This window comes from Coturnix japonica, chromosome 15 (genome assembly GCF_054131305.1).
Source record: "Coturnix japonica strain WE chromosome 15, WE-NBRP24, whole genome shotgun sequence".
Classification (NCBI taxonomy): domain Eukaryota; kingdom Metazoa; phylum Chordata; class Aves; order Galliformes; family Phasianidae; genus Coturnix; species Coturnix japonica.
In genome coordinates this window covers 16,261,861-16,281,751 of record NC_140677.1, presented here as the reverse complement: position 1 = coordinate 16,281,751, position 19,891 = coordinate 16,261,861, and the positions used below count along the sequence as shown (strand labels likewise).

General features: G+C 61.9%; 1 protein-coding gene and 1 long non-coding RNA gene across 6 annotated transcripts; both read right to left on the bottom strand.

Moving 5' to 3' along the window:
• Positions 1–90: 90 nt before the first annotated feature.
• On the bottom strand, positions 91–15,641 carry SEMA3F (semaphorin 3F). Of its 5 annotated transcripts, none has more exons than XR_014934676.1 (19): positions 15,573–15,641; positions 13,370–13,519; positions 8,625–8,785; positions 8,485–8,547; positions 8,204–8,323; positions 7,270–7,359; positions 5,633–5,726; positions 5,248–5,367; positions 4,173–4,312; positions 3,976–4,090; positions 3,706–3,775; positions 3,392–3,536; positions 3,107–3,310; positions 2,402–2,490; positions 2,107–2,148; positions 1,751–1,908; positions 1,616–1,683; positions 701–834; positions 91–632 (listed from the first exon to the last, which is right to left on the bottom strand). XR_014934676.1 is itself a non-coding variant. In XM_015874656.2 (19 exons), the coding sequence occupies exons 2-19, from the start codon at positions 13,479–13,481 to the stop codon at positions 216–218; spliced, it is 2,361 nt and encodes a 786-aa protein (XP_015730142.2). In that variant the 5' UTR covers positions 13,482–13,519; positions 15,573–15,641; the 3' UTR covers positions 91–215. The 5 variants fall into 5 exon arrangements, 3 of the variants coding, with proteins under 3 accessions (XP_015730142.2, XP_085372695.1, XP_085372696.1); XM_015874656.2 differs by having other exon boundaries at positions 3,088–3,310; XM_085516569.1 differs by lacking the exon at positions 15,573–15,641 and adding an exon at positions 14,758–14,917 and having other exon boundaries at positions 3,088–3,310.
• Positions 15,642–17,010: 1,369 nt separating this feature from the next.
• Positions 17,011–17,930, bottom strand: LOC107319633 (uncharacterized). Its single transcript, XR_001557875.3, has 2 exons — positions 17,790–17,930; positions 17,011–17,702 (listed from the first exon to the last, which is right to left on the bottom strand). It is a non-coding gene; the product is annotated as an uncharacterized LOC107319633 (long non-coding RNA).
• Positions 17,931–19,891: the final 1,961 nt, after the last annotated feature.

Here is a 19,891-nt window from a genome sequence, read left to right as displayed (position 1 = left end):
CGCCGGCAGGAGAGGGCGGAGGAGGGGGGTGGGGGTATGGGAGGGGGGCGGAGGAGGGTGCGAGCATGCGTGCGTGTCTGCCTGCATGGGTGTGGGTATATATATATATTTATTTATTTATAGATATTTTTTCTTTTTTTAATATTAAAAGGAGGGAAAAATAGACCATTGTGCTAGCAAAGTCCCTGGGGGTGTGGGGTGGGGGTGGGGGGGTTTCATGTGTGCCCGCAGCTCTCTGGCGGGTGATTCCGGCGGCTCCGTGGCTTCTTCTGGTCCTGCAGCTCCTTGGCTTTGAGGGCAGCCAGCGGCTCGGGGGGGCCGGGGGCCGGTGGTCGCCAGAATCCCTGGCAATACTGATCGAGGAGTCCCAGCTCGGGGCGGGTGAGCAGCTGCAGCAGGTCCTGGTAACGCGGCGTCGGGGCTCCCGGCAGCGCGGCGGGGGGCAGCTCGCCTTGCAGCAGGACGGCGTGCACGGCTCGGGCGGCCAGGACTCGCAGCTGCACCTTGGTCACCGTGTGTTTGAAGTTGTTCTCGGTGGCGGTGCAGGAATACAGGCCGCTGTCGGAGAGCTGCAAGGCTCGCAGCAGCAAGCCCTGCTCCGTCCGCAGTGCCCGGCCCCCCTCTGTGCGCAGCTGTGGGGATGGAGGGGCTCAGCTGGATGCCGACCAGCCGGACCCCCCTCGCAGCACCCGGCTCTTACCTCTTTCCGTCGGTCGCTGTTGTCCTTCTGCAGCAGCCATTTGACGGTGGCTTGTGGAGAGCGGGGCTGGCACTCGAGGAAGGCGGTGCTGCCCTCCACCCCGTACTGCACGGCCTCCACCGTGTTCTTGTTGGCTGCAGGAGTGGGATATGGCAGCCAGGTCACACACACGTCCCCAGGTCCCATCTCCCTCCTGAATATGTTGCTCTGCCCCATTCAACTGAAGCATCCATACATGATCTTCCTTCTCCTGAATGCATCTATCCATCTACCCATGGTCATCCTCCTTTGAAGCATCCATCTGCCCTCTCCTTTCTCCCCTGTGTATCCATCTATCCCCCCACCTCTCCATCCCTCCACGTTCAACCTCCAACACTTCAATTCATTCATCTACCCAGTCATTCATTCATCTGTGCTTTTCTTCTTCCCAGTGTAGTCACCCATCCACAGCCATCCTACTCTGAAGTATCCAGACACCCACTGTGCTTTACTTTCTCTCCAATATATCCATCCATGGTCAGCCTCCTCCTCCTCTTTCTCCCAGTGTATCCACCCATCTATGGTCATCCTCCTCTTAAGCATCCATACATCAATCTGTGCTCTTCTTTCTCCCCACTGTATCCACCCAGCCATTCATCCACCCATGCATCCATCCATCCTTCCTCAACCTCCAGCATTTCCATTCACCCACATACTCACCCCATCCACGCTTCCACCCACCTGCCCACCCCATGGTGCTTTTCCAATACATCCCATACTTCCCCAGTATATCCACCCACCAGCCCTCAAAGCCACCCGCCCACTCGTCCCACTCATCCCATTGCCCACATTCTCCCACCTCCTACCACTCATGCCTCCCCAGGTCCTGCCCCACACCTCTGCCCCCAACACTGGGGTTGTGCCATGCCCACTCACCATTGGAGTTATAGCCTCGGCACTGGCGCATGGGGTTGCCATGCCGGACGTCCTGCCGCCTGCTTCGCCTGAGAGGAGGCAGGAGGTGACCTGGGGAACCTCCTTGGGCCCCCCTGCCCTCCCCCAGATCCCCACCTCTTGGAGGATGCTGAGTAGCGGCTGCAGGCCTTGCCATCCCAGGCACAGTATGGGTCGCGGGCCAGGCAGCAGTCAGCACAGGCTTCTCCATATACGTCACACCGATGCAGGGCCAGGTGGGTCACTCCTACGGCCGAGGACACGTAAAGCTGTTGCTGTTGGGGCGACAGAGAGGACAGGGTAAGATGCCCCTTGGCCTCATGGCCTTGTCCCCAGTACAGGGAGAAGTGGGGACCGTGTATCCCAGAGCCACTCAGGGGCACCCGCCAGCCTCCTCAATGGCCACTGTCATGCTATGGTGGCAACAGGCATTCAGGATGTCATAGTCCCTAATCTGGCCACACGTCACTCACCCTCTTGGAGGAGATGGTCATCATCTTGATGGGTGCTGGCACCTAGACGGGAGAAGGAGTGAAGGACATGGAGTGAAGCACAGAGTGCATCCTCCATGCCCACACCAGTATCTGGGGGCTGCAAAGGCAGCTACAAGAGCCAGCAGGAAGAGGGACAATGTTTTGGGTCTCCCTGGAACTGCCCATGGGATTGGCTGGTGTCCCAGCAGCTCCAGAGCTGGGATAATGACACTTGGTCCCATCAGTTCTGGGCACGGGGTAAGGCAAGGATGCTCAGCAGCAGCCCAGCCCTTACCTTAAACACCTCAATCTCCTCCAGCATCAGCTCCTCTGTCTCCATGTCATCCCGGGGCAGCACTATGACTTTCTGCACCGTGCCCCGATCTGCAAGACACCAGGGTGCCTGGACACTCAGTGCCACCAGCTGGGCACCCGTGCCCTCCCCTCCTGGGAATGGGGTCCTTGATGGGGGCTGGGAAGGACCCCCCATGCCCATCTTCATCTGTCTTAGTTGCACTGTGACACTCAGGTCACCACTCATAGCTAGGGGCTGCCACTGCCCAGGACAGAGGGACAGCAGCTGGGATAAGCACAGGGTTTGAGAAAGACCAGGATAGATCATGGTGGCCCTCGGATGGACAATAAGGAAGGGAAAACATCAGGCTGGACAACAGTTGCCCTGACGTGGTGAATAAGGCAGGAGAATTGGACTTGGGCCATGGAAAAGGTTAGGCTGGATGTCTTAGGATGGACACTGGGGCACAGAAAGGACCAGGCTGGATGGCACCGTCCTAGGATGGGCAGCAGGGCAGGGAATAGGCCATGACACTCCCAGGGTCCATGGCACAGGGGTCTCAGCCCCTCGTCCTGCTCCACCATGGAGCAGAGGTGCCAGCAGAGGCACCCAGCCCCGGCAGTGCCCGTGCCCTGTGAGGCCGCGCTGGAGCATGCTGCGTTCTCTGCGGTGCGCGGCGTGGGTACCTGTGCCCAGGAAAAGCACCTCATAGCGCCCATCTGCCGCGTCCACCTGGTCAACTGCGATGGTGGTGAAGCGGTAGTTGACATTGGTGCGCACAACCAGAGGCTGCCGGTGGGCTGGGTAGACGGAGTGGTACATCAGAGGGTGCGAGCGCATGAAGTTGATCACTTCGTCGGGGTAGTCCTTGGTTGACTTCATGGAGGGTGTGAAGGTCCCCCCGGGGCACTGCAAGCAGGCAAAAGGCATCAGTGGGGTCTCCAGTGTCCAGGGACTATCGTGCCCATGAGTGCCAGAGGTCTTACTTACGGTGCCCGGCCGGGGGTAGGGCATTTTGCCCGTGTAGGGCATCCACTGGTAGTTGGGGCCCTCCTTGTGTGCAAAGGGCCCATTGAATACCATGCGGATGTCGGCCATGGAGTAAACGCAGACAGCCGAGCCCTTGAACACTGACCTGGTAGGAGGAGTGGCACAGCCTCAGGGATTTGTGCCATCTATGTGCTGACACCTCCAGCATCCCCACCTCACCCCACGCCCACTTCAGCACCACTAGGACCTCTACCCACCTCGACAAAAAGTCCCCATCCCCAGGGACCGCCACGCCGCAAGGGCACCGCACTCACCCCGATGCGGAGAAGACAGCGTAGATAACAGGATTCTTGGTGTCCTGAGTCTGCTGGATGAAGACGTCCTCTTGGGACAGAAGGAAGAGCACGTTACCCCCAGGGGGAGCTGGGGATGCCTGCATGGGCTGGGCTCCCCCATGGTGGGGCAGCAATGGAACTCTCTGCCCTCCCAAATGGATAGTGTGCCATGTCCCCTCCCCAGGGTGCCGGGGTGCAGATGAACCATTGGGGCCACCCAGTGCCCTCCCATGGAGCCCACGCACTCACGAAGCTCATCAAAGTGCGTCTCGATCCCATCGGGTCCTGGCACGGAGCAGACGAGCCGGGCCTTCAGGAAGGTGCTCCATTTGTTCACCAGGCAGCAGTGTCCCCCATCATCGTTCTGTGACAGAGGGACTCAGCACTCAGCCCCACATTCCCCACCACCAGCCCCTACCTGCACCCCGCTGACCCACTGCACACACCAGGCAGATGCGGCCGATGCGGGAATAGACCCCAGGGCTGAGCGGGGCATCTGCCGACTTCTCCCGGAAGAAGAAGTAGAGTTTGTCATCATTCCTCTCGCTGCTGTCAGGGATGAGCTGGGCACGGACGAAGGCAGGGTCTGCAAGGGCACGACACAGTGCTGTCAGCCTGGGAACACCCACAGCCCCCGCTGCTGCAAAGCCACCGGTGTGATGGCTTCCCCTCGCCATCCATCAGCCTGTGCCCAGCCAGTGCTGACAGCTCCCCCTCCTCGATCCCTGCCCCTGCAGCCCTCACACCCAGCAGGACCACCCCATCTGCTCCGCTCTGTTTATTCAGCTGTGGCTCTGGGGCCGGGGGTGCTCTATGGGGGCAGGAAGAGCGCTCAGGGTCACCGACTACGGGGACATGGTTGAACGCTCAGCTCTGTGAAAACCCTTACATAGGCTCTGGTAGAGGCAGCGCTGCCTCTCACCAGCTGGGTGCTCCCAGCACTATGCAAAGCCCCAGCATGTCTGTCACCATGCCCCACAGAGGTATCCCTCTATCTGCTCTAGATTTCCATCCATCCATCCATCCATCCATCCATCCATCCATCCATCCATCCATCCATCCATCCCTTCCGTCCTCTCCCTCCACCTATCCGTCTATCATCCGTCCATCTGTCCACTCATTCACCCACCCATTCATCATTCATCTCTCCACTCATCTGTCACTCACTCATTTGCCCATCCATCCATCCATCCATCCATCCATCCATCCATCATCCATCTGCCCATCCATCCATCCATCATCCATCTGCCCATCCATCCATCCATCATCTGTCCATCCATCCATCCATCCATCCATCATCTGTCCATCCATCCATCCATTCACTCACTCTCCATCCAACCATCCATCCATCCACCCACCACACCTGCACCAGTCCATCCCCCCTCCCATCCCACCATCCCGGCACCTGCCCCTGGCTGCTGCCTCTGTGGGCAGGATGCAGCAGGACTCCATCTATCTCATCCCTATGGTTGGAGCTATGGGATCCCCAGGGCACCTGGGCAGATGACACTCCATACCAACCATTGAGCCACCGTGAGTTGTACTGGTCTGTCCTCATGGCCGTCTGCTTGCCCATAGTGCGGAAGATGGCTGCATCAGTGCCCATAAAGTCAATGTAGACCCCGGCATAGAGCTCCTCATCTGCAGAGGGAAGGGATCAGGCCCCCAGGTCCCTGTACCTTCTCCCATCACCCCATCCAGCCCTGGCCAGGAGTCAGCAGGCAACCAGGAGATGCTGCCTATGGCCAACCCAGAGAGCACTGGAGGATGCTACCAGTCTGCAAGGAACTCCCAGACGGTGCCTGGTGCCTGAGTGCCTGCAGCAATGGGAGCCCAGCTGCTCTTGGACACTGGGGTGATGTGGGTGATGTCCCCTCCACCCAGCCCTGGCAGCCACAGGACTCACTTATCAATGCAGAGACGGTGTCCACTTTGGGGTCATAAGAACACTTCCCTTTGCCTGACTCCAGCTTGTCTGGCTCTAGGTAGAAGATATAATCCTGGAGAAGGAAGCAGAACAAGGAGCTTGTGACAATTTCCCCCTCCATCCCCATGGCACTTTCTGAGGCAGAGGCCTCTGTGGGATGGAGCGTGGTGGCCACAGGTGCTGCCAGTAGAGGATGGATGCGCTGGGACCCTGTGGGGGTCTGCAGGGCTCCTGGGAAGCCGAGGTGTGCAGGAGGTGCTCCTCAGTGTGTGCTGGGTGCTGCTCCGTGCCCTCCACCATGTAGGTCCGTTATTGCTTGCATGGTTCCTGCACTGCTTCCTGGCCCATCAGTGTGGAGGGACGAAGCTGCTGCAGGGGCTGCTCGCAGCGCTGGGAACACACCAACTCCAGTCCTTTGCAGGGTTTGGCTGCAGGCACAGCCAGTGAGGAGCCGTCTTCCACCAACATCCACTGGGTGATTCAGGGCCAGCCCCACCACTGGGAGCTGCTCTCTTCACTGCAACAAATTTGGCACCAACCCCTGCGCCAGGGTGAAGCAAAATCCACTTCCCATAGACCATGTGAACCTTCCTGCCCTGCCACCCCAGGGCATTCAGGGCCAGGGGTGTCCTGTGTGTCCCCAGCAAGGCAGCACCAATGCCTGTACCCTGCAAACCTCAATGACAGGACAAGCAGGGCCCCCACAGAGGACAGGCTGGAAAGCTGTGTATAGGGCTGCTCTCATCCTGCTGGCCAGCTACAGCAAACCTGGGGACAACGGGATGCTAACCACAGGAACACCAGCCACGGGGCTGCTGGCCATGATGACACTAACCAACCCCTCCATGGGGATAAGCCACATCACCTCCCCATCGGGCAAGCTGTGAGCTGAGGCAGGTGCTTCATTAGCTCTGGTGATTCCCCCACTGGTGATCAGAAACACATCCAGCCCCAGCACAGGGCAGGAGGTGTCTGAGGCAGAGCTGGTGGCTGAGAGCATCATACTGTGCTCTCCTAATCTGAGCTGACAGGGATGCCCCTCTCAGAGAGAAGGGGACGTGGCAGGGACAGAGACAGGCAGGATCTGTCTGTGCACCTACATGTGTCCCATCCCATGCACTGACCCATGTTAGTCCAAGGGGAGACACTGTCAGGGCAGGCTGGATGCTGGCTGACCCCAGAACCTGGGGACATCACCTCCCTGACTCCATTGAACAAGGCCCCCTCCCCAGGCAGGGCAAAGCAGATGGATGCTGGCCAGGCTCAGCAACATTTCTGTCGACCCTACAAAACACCTCCTGTGCACGGCTCTCCTGAGCCCCCTGCCTCTGCTGACACGTGGATTTGCAGGGACACAGCAAGCCTAGAGACAGGCTGAGGGGTGACAGCCACCCCTGACAGTGTCCCCTTGGGGACGAGGAGGAAAGAGTTAGTGAGAGCAGGAGAGAGAAGACGCCGGGCCGGCTGCCGCAGAGAGCTTTGCAGAGAGGAGGGGAGGCAGCAGGGGGGGCCGCGGTGAGGGGCCCCCAGCCCAGGAGCTGCCGGTGGGAAGAAGGAGCCCGCAGCTCCAGTGCGAGGTGGGCACAGCGGCGGCGGGCCCCCAGACCCGTTCCCACCTTGCTTTCTGCTGGTCTTGGGCTGCGGGGGCTGTCAGTGGCTCTGCTCTCCCGGCCTCCCGGCTGGAGGGGCTGGCTCGGCGGAAAGCCCTGGGGAGAAGGAGCAGGGCACAGAGTTAGCACCGGGGGGGGATGGGACCCCCGGGCTGGGGGCTGCAGGATGGTGCTGGCAGCCTGTCCCCATGGCACCACGTGTGGCACCGTGCTCTCTGCTGGCTCTGCAGGGACATAGAGCCTCATCCCCAGGGCTGTCCGATGCCGTCCTCATTGCGCATCCCTGATCATCTCCGAGTGCTCTGACAGTGAAATGCCACCAGCAGTTCCAGGATGGAGCAGTCTGAGCCTCTCCCTGTGGCACTGGTGGAGCACTGGGCTGCACCATCCTCACACAGCACCACATCTTGGCTTGTTTCAAGCAGGCAGTGCTGCCCTTCAGGACAGGACCCAGGCATAGAGGTCACCCGGGTGGCACACCCTCATGGCACACCACAGCAGTCACCCAAAACTTCTTCCACTGTGCATCTAATCCAGCATGTTCAGCTCCACTGCCTCTCTTGTGTCAAGCTGTGCTCATCCAGGTAGGGTGATGATCCAAGCATCCCATGGGAGATGCCACCACTGTCCCTGCTCACTCATGGAACCAGGCCACCACGTTTCTCCTTGCAGAATGCTGGCACTGGAGCAGTGCAGGGCGCATCCACGCAGATGGGCTCCATGCAACAGCACCTCCCCTGCTGGATCGGCGTAGGGCTGGTGTGAGGTCCGGTGGATCTTGGTGCAGAGAAGTCCTCATGCTGCAGAACAGTCTCGGCCACGCTCAGCCTCACCTCACTGGAGCTCAGCCTGACACAGTCCCCCAAGCTCCCTGGCACCGGCCCCAGGATGTGCCCTCCTGCACGGGCACCACTGCAGCCCCCACCCCTCCTCCCCTTACCTGTGCTTTGCGCCCACGGTTGATGAAGGCGCAGATGGGGTTGTAGGCGCCGGTGCCGCACACATAGAGGTGAGTCCGGTTCCAGGGCTGGATCAAGCGGATGAAGTTGCCACACTCCCCCTGGGAAGGAGAGGATGGTGGCAGCTACGCAAGGGCTCCATACACAGCAAGATCCTTCGGCACCATCCCAGCCATACTTGGGGTGGCACTGTGGCTGTCACCTCCAACCCAAGCAGGTCCCCAGCAGGACGCCAGCCCTCCACTCGCTGGCTAACACTCACATTGCTGTTCTTGCCCGACAGGATGCACTCCTCGATCCTCTGCTGGGATGCAGGCCAGTGGATCTGCAGGAACATCAGAGATGAGGAGCGGGGCAGCTGACCCCGCGCCATCCCATCCCATGGAGGCGGCCCACGCTTACGATGAGGGGCTCGCGGTTGATGTCGTGCAGGTCCAGGGAGAGGACGTAGTCCTTGCTGCCCACGTACATGCGGTCGTGGTCCTCGTCCTTCAGCAGGATGCGGTAATCGCTGGAGTTGAGCAGGAAGTTGAAGAAGTGCGCGGTGCCGGTGGCCTTCAGCTCTGTGGGGCCGATGGGCACACGTCAACACGTCGCTGTGCCCACAGCCAATGCTCCCCCAACCTCTGCTCCATTGCAGAAGCATCCCCATGTCCCCATGTCCCAGCCCATAGGGATCAGGGCCCCAAAACCAAACTCCTGGGTACAGGGGGAGCAGAGCCCCCAGCCCGCACCCCCCTTTGGGAGTTATTTTTAGCCTGAGTGTGGGAGAAACGAGTGAAAGAGGATAATGAGGGTCATGAATATTCACAAGTGCAGCGAGGCAGCCAGATGGAAGGCAGAAGTGCTGCAGATGATGTGGGACGGAGCCAAGAAGCACGCAGCAGGGGCAGGGCACAGACAGGGGGGGTTGGGGAGCTGCACCCCACCTCCCTGCAGCCAGCACAAGGGATGGGACAGAAGCTCAGTGGGTGCCACCATCAGATGCCACCTCCACCAGAACACATCCCCATCCCCCAGTGGCTGTGTTGGGGCTGGCAGCTCAGGGCACAAGGCAGGATTCCTCTGTCCTGCTCTGGGAAGCTGCACTATGGGACGTTTCCCCCAGACCCAGGTGGGGTGGAATGGGACACAGTCCTTCCCTGAGGGATGTGTCCCTATCCCTGTCTCCATCCCTGTCCCCATCCCTGTCCCCATCCCTGTTTCCATCCTCTTCACTGGCACAACAGGGTCAGAGCCGCCTCCACACCCCAGCGATCACAGTGGGGAAAGGAAATGCCCCCATGACCCCACACCCCACACCCTGCTGCTGATGGACAAGCAGGTGAGCCCACACTGTGACCCCTGGCCCCCTGCACTGAGCACCCCATTACATCCCCCAGCCCCAGGTCCCTGGTGGGGCCGCTGGTTAGTCGAGCACATCCCACTGCTGCTCATCCCCCCTCCCGCCTTAATCCCCTTTTAATTGCCCCATTCCACACAGGTGGCCTCCTTGGGGACAGGGGACCAAGCATCCCTCGCAGGGTGGGCTGACCCGTGCCCATCCCACACCACTGCTGTATGGCTGGGAGCATGTGATATAATCACATCCCCCACAGAGCACCCTAAAAAGCAGAGCTGGGTGCTGCAGGACCCCAAAAAGCAGAGGAAGCAAAGGGTTAATCCCATCCCGGCCCTGCGGCCACCTCCCCAGGTGCTCCATCACCCATCCGCTGTGCTGCGAAGCCAATTACACCCGCTCTCACCTAATTAGTTTCTAATTACGGGCTTGTAGTGCATTCAACATAATTAGCATGTAAATTACACGCCGTGTTTATATTCAATAAGCGCTCTGCCCGCTCCTGGCACTGCGGATGGAGCCTTTCGGGAGCCCTTCTCTTGATTTTAATCCGAGGGAATGAATTTAATTCACGTGCCGACGGAGCCGCGGGGCCGCGCAGGATCGGGGTCCTGGCCCCATATGCAGCATCCCCTACAGCCCCACAGCCACCAGGATCCCACTGCGCACCGGGATTAGGGCCATCCCAAATCCCCACATCCAAAATGGGGGGTGTGGTGACCATGGGGTTGGTTTGTCCCCTCTGCATTGAACCCACGTGCTGCCATCGGGGCGATCAAAGCGCGGGTGGGTCGCCCCGGGAAAGCGGAATTGCTTATTTGTTTGAGCGTCACTCCTCTACCCCTTGATGGGTTATTTATGATGTAATTAAGCTAATTACATGTAATAAGAGAGTTTCCGTGGCCCCCAGCCAAGCCCTTTTCCCATTTAGCTGCTCACAGGTGGTACGGAGCCGCAGGAGCGCGGCGGGGGCTGCGGGATGGGATGGGATGGGATGGGATGGGATGGGAATGGCTCTGCTTTGATCCCCAGTGCCACTGCGGGGACAGGGACAGCCCCACATCCCAGCAGGGACAGGGGACAGGTGCCACAGTGCCCGGATCCAACCCCACATCAAAGCGGGGCCGGCCCCATGCCTGGCGCTGCAGCCCAATCCCCCCATTGGCACGGCCTCCATTCCCCCCCCCCCACAAAAGGAAAAGCAGTTGTTGGTTGGGTTTTCTTTCTTTCTTTTTTTTTTTTTCCAGCCAAAAAATGCTGATTCATCCCCAGCCAGGAGGGATTGGGACTGCCTGGAAAGAGACCCCGTGCCATGGAGCCTGGAGGGGGATGGATGCTTCCCTGCGTGATCCCATCCCAAAAGCAGCAGGGGACCATGGAGCACCCCTGGGGGTGGAGGAGGAGCAGGGACGTGGGACACCCCACAGTCAGAGTCAGAATAACGCTGCCATGGCCACATCCCCAGCAGCAGGAGCAGCTCATCAGCAGCAAGTAAAGCCCCAAACCTCCCCAAAACGCTTCCCCCAAAGGGCTCCGGTGCAGCTTTCCCCACCGAGCATCCCACAGCCACAGCATGGGGTCACATCTGCCCATCAGACGGACACCCCCAACCTGCAGCTGAACAGAACCCCATAGAAACCCATTCATTGAGAGACTCAGCCATGTGTGATGCCCCATAACCCCACTGCTGCCCCACACCCAGCCCTGCCGTGCCTTTCCCAGGCAGTTTGCCACCCTCCATGAAGGAGGTGGGGAAGGAAGGGCTCAGTTTGTTGCAGGTAGGGGGCCACAAGCAGAACCAAACCGCTCCATCCCCCTCCCTCCAGCAGGGCAAATTCGGGGCTGTTCATCCCAGAACAAAATGGGAGGGATGGGAAACTAGTAAAAAGGTGGTGGTGGCAGACGGGGTGGGTGCTCACAGCCCCTGTCCCCAGCGTGTCCCCCCATCTGGCCGTGTTTATCAGTGGCAGCCACTGCATAGTGTGCCCCACAGCTACAGCAGCTTAGCAGCCATCTGCCACCAGCATCCCCAGCGGGGCAGGGAAACTGAGGCACGGCAGGGGCTGCGCTCTGGGATGTGGCTGTTATGACTATCTCTAAATGGAGTTTGGGGGCTTTTTTTCCCACTAAAAGGTGGGAAGGGCCCCATGGGACGGTGGCTTTGAAGCGCAGCCCTGACCCCGTACACCTTCCTCCCGCTGACGCACCGCATCCTCCCCATCACTCCTGGAGCTGACGTCCCGGTGCCCGGCGGAGGAAACCGGAGCAGAGGGGGCAGCAGGATGCGCCCGGCACGGGGGGAAATCGCTCACAAGCAATGAGGTGATTAAAAATATCCACCCTATTTCTGGCCGGCATGGCGCTGGGAAGAGCTGCTGGCAACGCAGGGCGGCCCTGCAGCCTCTCCCTCTTCCAGGGCAGCGTGGGATCGAGCTGTTCTTTCCATGCCGGTCACCTTCCTGCCCGGCACCAGGAAGGCAATGACAAGAGGGTCCCCCCGGTCCCAGCCAGGGCAGGGACGCAGCTCCAGCCCCGTGACACCGCAGCCCGTCCTTCTTTGTGTGCCTTCCCCGAAACGCTCCACGCACGACAGCACTTTGCCGAGGATGACGCAGGGCCCCGGGGAGCTGCAGCACATCGCGCTTCCTCCCCATCCTCCTGGAGGATGCTGCTCCCATCCCTCTGCTCCCATCCCTCTGCGTCACCTTCCCAGCAGCACCTTATGGCCCCCATGCCCTGCAGGCTGCCGGCCCCTCGTGTGCCACCGTAGCACGGAGCCGGGGCTAAAACAGGCGCAGGGAACACATCACCCCACGACGTGATGGAATGTTTGGAATCCATTTGTGCCCAGGGCTCACCGGGTGGCAGCTCCCAGCTCCCCCCAGAGCCTTCCCGTGGGATCCGGACCCCCAGCTCTCAGGGAAGGGGAAGCAGGGATGCGGCACAGGACCATGCAGAGCCGCAGGGGCAGCAGCTCAGTGCAGGGCAGGCATTGCTGCTGCCTCTCGCCTGGGCTTGTCCTGCTGCCTCATTCCAGGGATTTTCGTGCCGAGGCACAACCCGGCTGCGTTTGGTGCTGTAACCCGCTGGGCTCTGCACGGTGCAGGGGCTCTGCTCTGCTCCCTGCCTGCCGAGTGCCCAGCCCGCATCCAAGCCCCCATTTCCCCTCTCAGCACCCCCCTCCCCAGCTGTGAATGCACATTTTGGGGTGTCCCCGTTGCTCTGCACAGAGGGGACAACACATGGTGCAGCCCCACATGGCTCCAAGGGCGGAGGATGGGGACGTTCTGGCTTCAGCCCTGATCCCAGCAGGATAACGACAGCCAGCACCCACCTCCACCAGCCAGGGATAAGGTGGGACCACCAGACAGGCACAGCAGTGCCCACAGGGACCCACAGCACCAGCACACACTGTGGGGTCGGCACTGCCCAGGTCGTGATTTTGGTTCTGCTCTACAAACCAAAGCCCTGCATTTGGTGGTCAGAAATGCCAGACCTCCCCCAAAATGCCAGTGTTGGGGCTGCGCTGTGGGTCCCAGATCTGGACCCGCACCCCTCGTTGGCTCAGGCACTTAAGGGTTAATTAACCCCCTTCCCTCCCACTCCCACCCCCCTTCCCGCCGGCCCCCCGCCAGCTCCGGGCACTAATACCGGCGCGGCTGCAAGCTGCTGTCTGGAGCCGGCAGCCGGGGGCCCCCCCGGGTGAGGATTTAGGGTTGGACACCCCACAGTGCTGCAGATCCCAGAGGTGACCCTATAGAGCTCAGGAGGCGGCGTGTCCCCCCCCTCCCCGGTCCCCATGGCTTACCTTTGAAGGAGAGCTGCACCCTGGGGGTGGGGGGCACGCCGTCCTTGCCGTGGGCTGCCCGCCAGCCCAGGGTCAGCAGGGTGGCCCAGAGCAGGACGGTGGCCACGGGCATGGTGGGGACACGCTGCGGGCAGTCCGGGGGGAGCACGCCTGGCAGAGAGTGACAGCGAGGCAGGCGTCAGGGGGGGGGGGACGCCACAGCGAGGAGTGCAGCCCAGCCCCACTGACAGCACGGGAAGGGGCAGAAATGGGGAGGGGAGCAGGAGCGGGGGGGGGATGGGCTGTAGGGTGAGGCTGCGGCGTGCACCCAGGTGAGCCGTGCGCCCAAACCCAGGGCTGCCCACCCCCCCCCATCCCCACCATCCCCTCCCAGCCCTGAGCGCAGCGCACAGCCCGGCTCACAGCTTTCCAACAGGAGGGAAATCTGGACTTCATTATTCCGCGAGCGAACACACACACACCAAAAAAAAAAAAAAAGGAAAAAAAAAAAAAGAGCAGGAAAAAAAAAGGGGAAAAAAAAAAAAAAAAAGGAATATATTTTTTTTTTCAAAAATAAAAGAAGAATAAAAAAATAAAAGGGAAAAAATAAGAAGCCGCGCTGTGTGTGCCAGGCAGCCCAGCTGGGCTCCAGGGGCTCCGCACCGAGTGGGGCCACCGAGACACACACACACACACACACACACACACACACACACGCAGCCCCGGCTCAGGGACCCCCGGGGACACGCGTGGATCGTGGCTGCGGGGTGAGGACGTGCCGGGGGGGCTCAGACACACGGAGCAGCGCTCAGCGCTCAGTGCCGCCGCGCTGCGCCCTCGGGGGCAAAGCGGGGACGCCACCGAACCGAGCTACCTGGGGACGGGCAGCGTCCACACTGCGCTGCCCAATGAAGCCCCCGCGGGGACTATTGCCGGGCACTGAGTGCCGTCGTCCCTTCCTCCTTCCCCCACCCCCCGGGGCTCCACGTTTCCCTAAATCTTTCGGTTCTCTCTCCCTCCCCGCTCACACCCATTGTGCCGCAGCCGGGGCTTTGCCCGCCGGACCCCCCGCTGCTCCATCCCAACCCGCAGTTGGTTGCAGTTAATTCCAACCCCCCCACACACACACACCATTTCCCCCCCCCCATCCCCATCCCCGGGGCGGCTTTTAGGAAATAATTCTGGCAAATCCCACTGTTGCGTTTGGATGGAGCCCGCGTACGCGTCAGAGACAGGGAGCGAGATGGCAAACAAAGGAAAAGAGGGAGAGGAGGGGAAAAGCGCACAGCGAGGAGGGAGGAAGGGGACGGCGGGGAGGGGGGGGACCGGGGGGAGCCCTGGGGGTGGGCGGGGGGAGCCCCATTGCGTGTATAGGGCCCGGCCGGGAGCAGCGCTCCGGGAGCCCTCACCTCGGGGTCAGCGCGCTCCGGGAAACTGGAAACTGCGGCGGGGGGGGGGGAACACACATTCCTGGCCGGCTCCGTGCCCCCCCCAGCCCTCCCTCCCGTTCTCTCCTCCCGGGTGTTACAGGGCCGGGATGGGGCCGGGGGCTGCTCCCCGTTACGGGATGGGATGGATGGGAACCCCCGAGGGCAGCAGGGAGCGATGTGGGGAGGGAGGAAAGAGAACGGGGTGGGCAGGGGGAGGGCAGAGAGAGGCCGGAGCGCAGCGGGGAAGGGAAAAAGGGTTAAAAAATAATCAATTCATTAAAATAAAAAAAAATGAAAGGAAAAAAAAATTACGGGAGAGGAAAAGAGAAAAATGGAGGGGGAAGAAAAAGGAAGGGAAGGGAATCGCCGCAGCCCCGAGAAATAACTTTGCACAACTTCGCGCCTCCTCTCACCCCGCGGCCGGACCCTCCCGCCGCGCAGCCCCGACCCCCCGCAGCCCCCAACGCCCGAGCCCGGCACGAACCGCAGCACCGACCCCCGCGACCAGCGACTGCCCACGGCACGAGTGGGAACAGACGGAACGGGGGGGGGGGCAGCGGAGCGGGGATGCGGGGGGCAGCGGGAGCCCCGGGGGCGTGACACGGGATCGGGACACGCGTGGGAGCCGGGACACGCGCCGCCACCGCGGGACGTCGCGGCGAGTTGAGCGAGGAGGAAAGTTTGAGGGCTGCGGGGACGGCCCCAGCCCCAGCCCGACCCCGACCCCCATCCCCATCCCGGCGGCGACAGTCGCGATAGTGGCTGCCCGGCTCCCCCTCCGTCCCCGCTCTCACCTCTCGGGGCTCAGCGCCGCGCCGGGCACCCGCGGCCCCCCGCCATGTCGCAACTACCGCCGCGTCCCCGGCCCATGGAGCGGCGGAGCGGGGCGGGGCGGCGCGGGCGGGGCTCGAACCCGCGGCGGGGCGGGCCGGGGGCTGCGGCGGCGGCGGCCCCGGCTCCGAGTGGGCGCCGCAGCCCGAGCGCTCGCCATGGGGCTCCGCGGCCTCATTTGCATAGCCACGCCCCCTCCCTCCGCCCCGCCCTCCCGCCCGTCGGGCCGCGGGTTCGAGCCCCGCCCCGCTCACCTCCGCTCCTGCCTTTTGTTGAGCCGCGCCGCGAGGGGACGGCGTGGGGATAAAGGGGGATAAATTGGGGGGGGGGGGAGGAAGGTCGTGGGGTCCCGGCGGCGCTGCCCGGCCCCGGGGGTGCGCAGCGCAGCGGGCCGCCTTTGTGCGGCGGTGCCGGGGTGCCCGGGCGCAGCGGGATGAGGCGCCGGGGCGGCGGCGGGTGGGGGCGGCGCGGGGAGAAACCGCCCGCGATAAAGAGCCCCCGACCCCCCCTGACCCCCCCCGACCCCCCCCAGCAGCTCCCCGCTCCCGCAGCCCCGCTCCGCTCCCCGCACTCGCTGCCCCGTGTCCGTGCGGCGCCGGCGGCGCAAATAATGCCCGAAACCCGACCCTGAGCTCCCGGCTCTGCAGGAATGTCGGAAAAGAGGCGGCGGTTCCCCCACCCCCCCCCACCCCCTTCCCGATCCCTTCCCTCAGGCCCGCACTCAGCACAAAGCCCTTCCCCGCGTTCCCCGGCTCCAGTTCCCTCCTGGCGGTGCCGGTACCGATCACCCCCGCGTCCCCTCGGTCAGCTCCGAACGTGGTGACCCACATTTTGCGGCAGACAAAACTGGGGCAGCCGCTGCCACCGGCTGAGCTCAGCCCCTGCCACTGCAAACAGCGCTGCGGGGCTCCGGGCTGGGGGAGCTGAGGGTGGGAGCGCCCCGACCTGCGAGTCCCCATCCCCGGGGCACGGCTCGGGCTCCGCACCCTGCTGTGCCATCCAACACAAGGCACCGGGGCTGCTCTGCCCTCCCCATCCTCCCCTGTGTAACCCAGAACTGCCCCACACCTCACCCAGGCAGCAGTACCTGCTCAGGGAACTCAATGTGTGTAGGCTGCACGCCCCATGTTGGGCTCAGCAGGATCCTAATGTGTCCCAGCTCAGTGCTATAGGGAGCAGGGTGCAGGGATGGGGATGGAGAAATGCAGAGATGGATGCAAGGGCAGGGATGAAAGGACAAGTGAAGGGGTGGGGGTGCAGGGAGCCAGGAACAAGGCACAGCCATGCAGAGCTAGAATTCATAGGGTAAAGGCAGGATGGAACCCTGGGATGGTTCCCTGATGGAACCCCATGCATGTTCGGGATAGCTGAGCCTTTGCCCCTCCAGCCTGGCTTTCAGTAACTTGCTCAAATGGGACTTTATTATTGTAAGTGCCTGGAGGTAACCGTGGCCAAGTTTCTGCCTGGGGCCAAGCCAGAGCCAAGCTGTGTCCCTGGGGCACCCTCTGCATGGCAAGGTGCTGGGGACCCAACGCCCTGCCATCACCCAGGGGTGGGCAATGTGTGCACCCCATCCCTTAGTCCTCATGCTGAGACCCCCGAGCCTTATGGCAGTGCCGGGGAGGCCGGTGGCTGCCGTGATGGATGGCCAGGCCTTGCCAAGCGCGGCGTGTTTGGCCGACGCCGTGTTTGTCTTGGCAGGGGCGGGGATGTCATCTCCTCCACTTGCAGGGTGACGAGCTGGGAAAGGCAGCGGGGGGCTGCCCATGGGGCTGCCCTGATGGAGAGCAGCCCCACACGTCCCCCAGGGCCATCCTCAGGGCAGGGGCTGAGCACAGGCAGGGGCTGAGCTTGGTGTCACCTGCGGGAGATGAAGGATTTTAGGATAACCTGCCCATTTTTTGGGCCCATGAAGGGCTCTCAGGAGGCAGCCGGACAGCAGAGACGAGGAGCTGCAAGTTGTGCCATGTAAGTGGGTCAGTGGCACAGCTGTGGGCATCAGTGGGCACCAAAGGAGCTGGGGAGGACACGCGTGTGGCAGCGGGAAGGGCTCAAGGGCTGCAAGAAACTGGGGCATCTCCGTGCACGTGGGTCTGCAAAGGGAAGGTTTGATGAGAGCTGGTTTGGGGCGTGGGGTGAGAATAGGAGCAGTGCAGGGAGGTCTGGGGGTGGTACATTACCTGGTGCTCAGTGTCATGGTGCCACAGGTGCTGTCTGCTGCCACCGTGACCCCTTTGTATCCACCCGCAGGACGTTCCTGGCAGCACAAGGCTCCTCGGTGCTGAGTTTTGGGTGGGCCCCGGGGGTCTCCCCCAGGTCTTCTCCCTCAGGACACCTTCAGGGATGCAGGATGCGCCCCATATCGGCGCTGCATTCCTCTGCAGGGCGGTGAGGACGTTCAGGCTCAGTGCAGATGGGGTGGGATGGCGCCGCTGGGGGCTGGGCGCTGTTTGAGCCCCCTCCCCACCCCCCGGCTCCCTGCTGCCCACACCCTCCCCTCTCCCCATCCATTTCCCAGCACAAAAATCCTGCAGAAGTGATGTTCCGCTCTGCAAAGCAGGTCGCCGTGGCAACCAGGAAGGGGGTACGGGGCCTGGGCCCCATCAGGCACAGACCCCACATCCCACAGCCCCCCAGGCTCTGTCTGAGGGGTGGGAGCCGCGTCCCTCCCCTGTCCCTGCCCAGGTTCAGAGCCACCCATGGCCTGGAGCTCCGTGGCAGCCAGGGCAGGGAGGATGCTTTGAAAGCCCCCAGCCCCCCTGCCAACCTCCGCAGGGTAATTTCCATTTTCAAACCCCATTAAATAGGAGCCTTTTCCCTCTTTGTTTCTCTTCTCCTTCTGTTCTTCCCCCCACCCTTTAGCTCTTTGTCAGCTAAAAATACGCAACCCACCGGGGAGGGCGAGCTGGGACCCGCTGTGCTGCAGCCCCTCCGCATCCCCCCCGGTGCTAAGGGTGTGTGTGGGGATGGGATGGGGCTCGAGCTGTCCCATATGCTTGGACTGAGGGTAAACGCCTGGAAGCACAAACCGGGTGTGGGGCAGGAGAAATAGGACAGGATGGAGGATGTTGGGCTGCTGGCACCCTGCGCTGAGAGCAGGAGAGGGGCAGGCAGGAGGATGCGCCGTACCTGGTGTCATTGAGATCCTTTGTGCCAAAGCAGCCGATGGAGGAGAAAAACAGCCCGGGGCGAATCGTTCAGAGAGAGGCTGAGGGAGCCAAAGGGAGAGAGAGATAAAACCGGGATGAATCACCGCAGCGGGCAGCACTCACCTGTGCCACGAGGCTGCCAATGTGCTGAGCTGCCCCGGGGCACCGGGCGGGCACATGCAGCCTAATGGGAACTGCAGAGACACGGCATCCAGATCCCAGCTCTGCTGAAAGGTCACGGGCACAGAGCTGGCACCGCTCGGCTTGTTCCCACTGCTGGTGTGATTTGTGCAGAGACACGAGGTGGGAAAATGCCTCAGGCGCCGCTTAATAACCATCGCAGGGCTCTGCTCCAACAGGCAGCATCTGGGTGAGGGGAGGAAGAGGGGATGGATGGACAGACAGGTGGATGGACAGACAGGTGGATGGATGGTTGGCTGGGCAGTGGATGGATGGAGGGATGGAGGGATGGATGGATGGATGGAGGGATGGATGGATGGAGGGATGGAGGGATGGATGGATGGAGGGATGGATGGATGGAGGGATAGCAGCTCAATGGCTGGTTGGATGGACATGTCGTGGGAGGGACAATGGGCCAGGGACAGTGAATGGGGGACAGAGTGTGAGCGGGGGCACATCTCGGGCGGGTGAGTGGGTGGATGGATGGACGGATGGATGGATTGATGGGTGGGTGGGCGGGAGGATGGAAATGTTGGAGATTGAATATGGATGGTTGGGTGGGTGGGTGGATGGGTGGGAATGGTGATTGAATATGGATGGGTGAATGGATGATGAATGGGTAAATGCAGGACTGGATGGATAGGTAGATGGACAGAAGGATCGATGGATGGATGGACAGATAAGGGGATGGATGGGTGGATGGGTGGAGGGGGATGTGCTGGCATGCAGCAGATGGGTATCTGGGACACAGAGACCTCTGCCCCCTCTGCAGCTCCCTGGAAGGAGTTGCAGGGTCTGTCCGGGATGGGGCTCACTGTGTGCAGGTTGCTCCCGGCACAGCCTGGGCTCAGCCTGTGGGGACAGGGACCCAGTGGCGACAGTGAGGACATCCCGAGCGTCCTCCCGTCCCTGTGCTGGGGCAGGTGGCATCGGGTGTCCGCAGCTGTGAGGCC

Excerpts from the sequence above, each read along its gene's own strand:
- SEMA3F (XM_015874656.2), bottom strand. The coding sequence starts at position 13,481 with ATGCCCGTGGCCACCGTCCTGCTCTGGGCCACCCTGCTGACCCTGGGC. Across the intron at positions 1,909-2,106 it reads TGACCATCTCCTCCAAGAGG|CAACAGCTTTACGTGTCCTC; the intron begins GTGAGTGACGTG and ends TCGCCCCAACAG. Across the intron at positions 633-700 it reads ACAGCGACCGACGGAAAGAG|CTGCGCACAGAGGGGGGCCG; the intron begins GTAAGAGCCGGG and ends CCATCCCCACAG.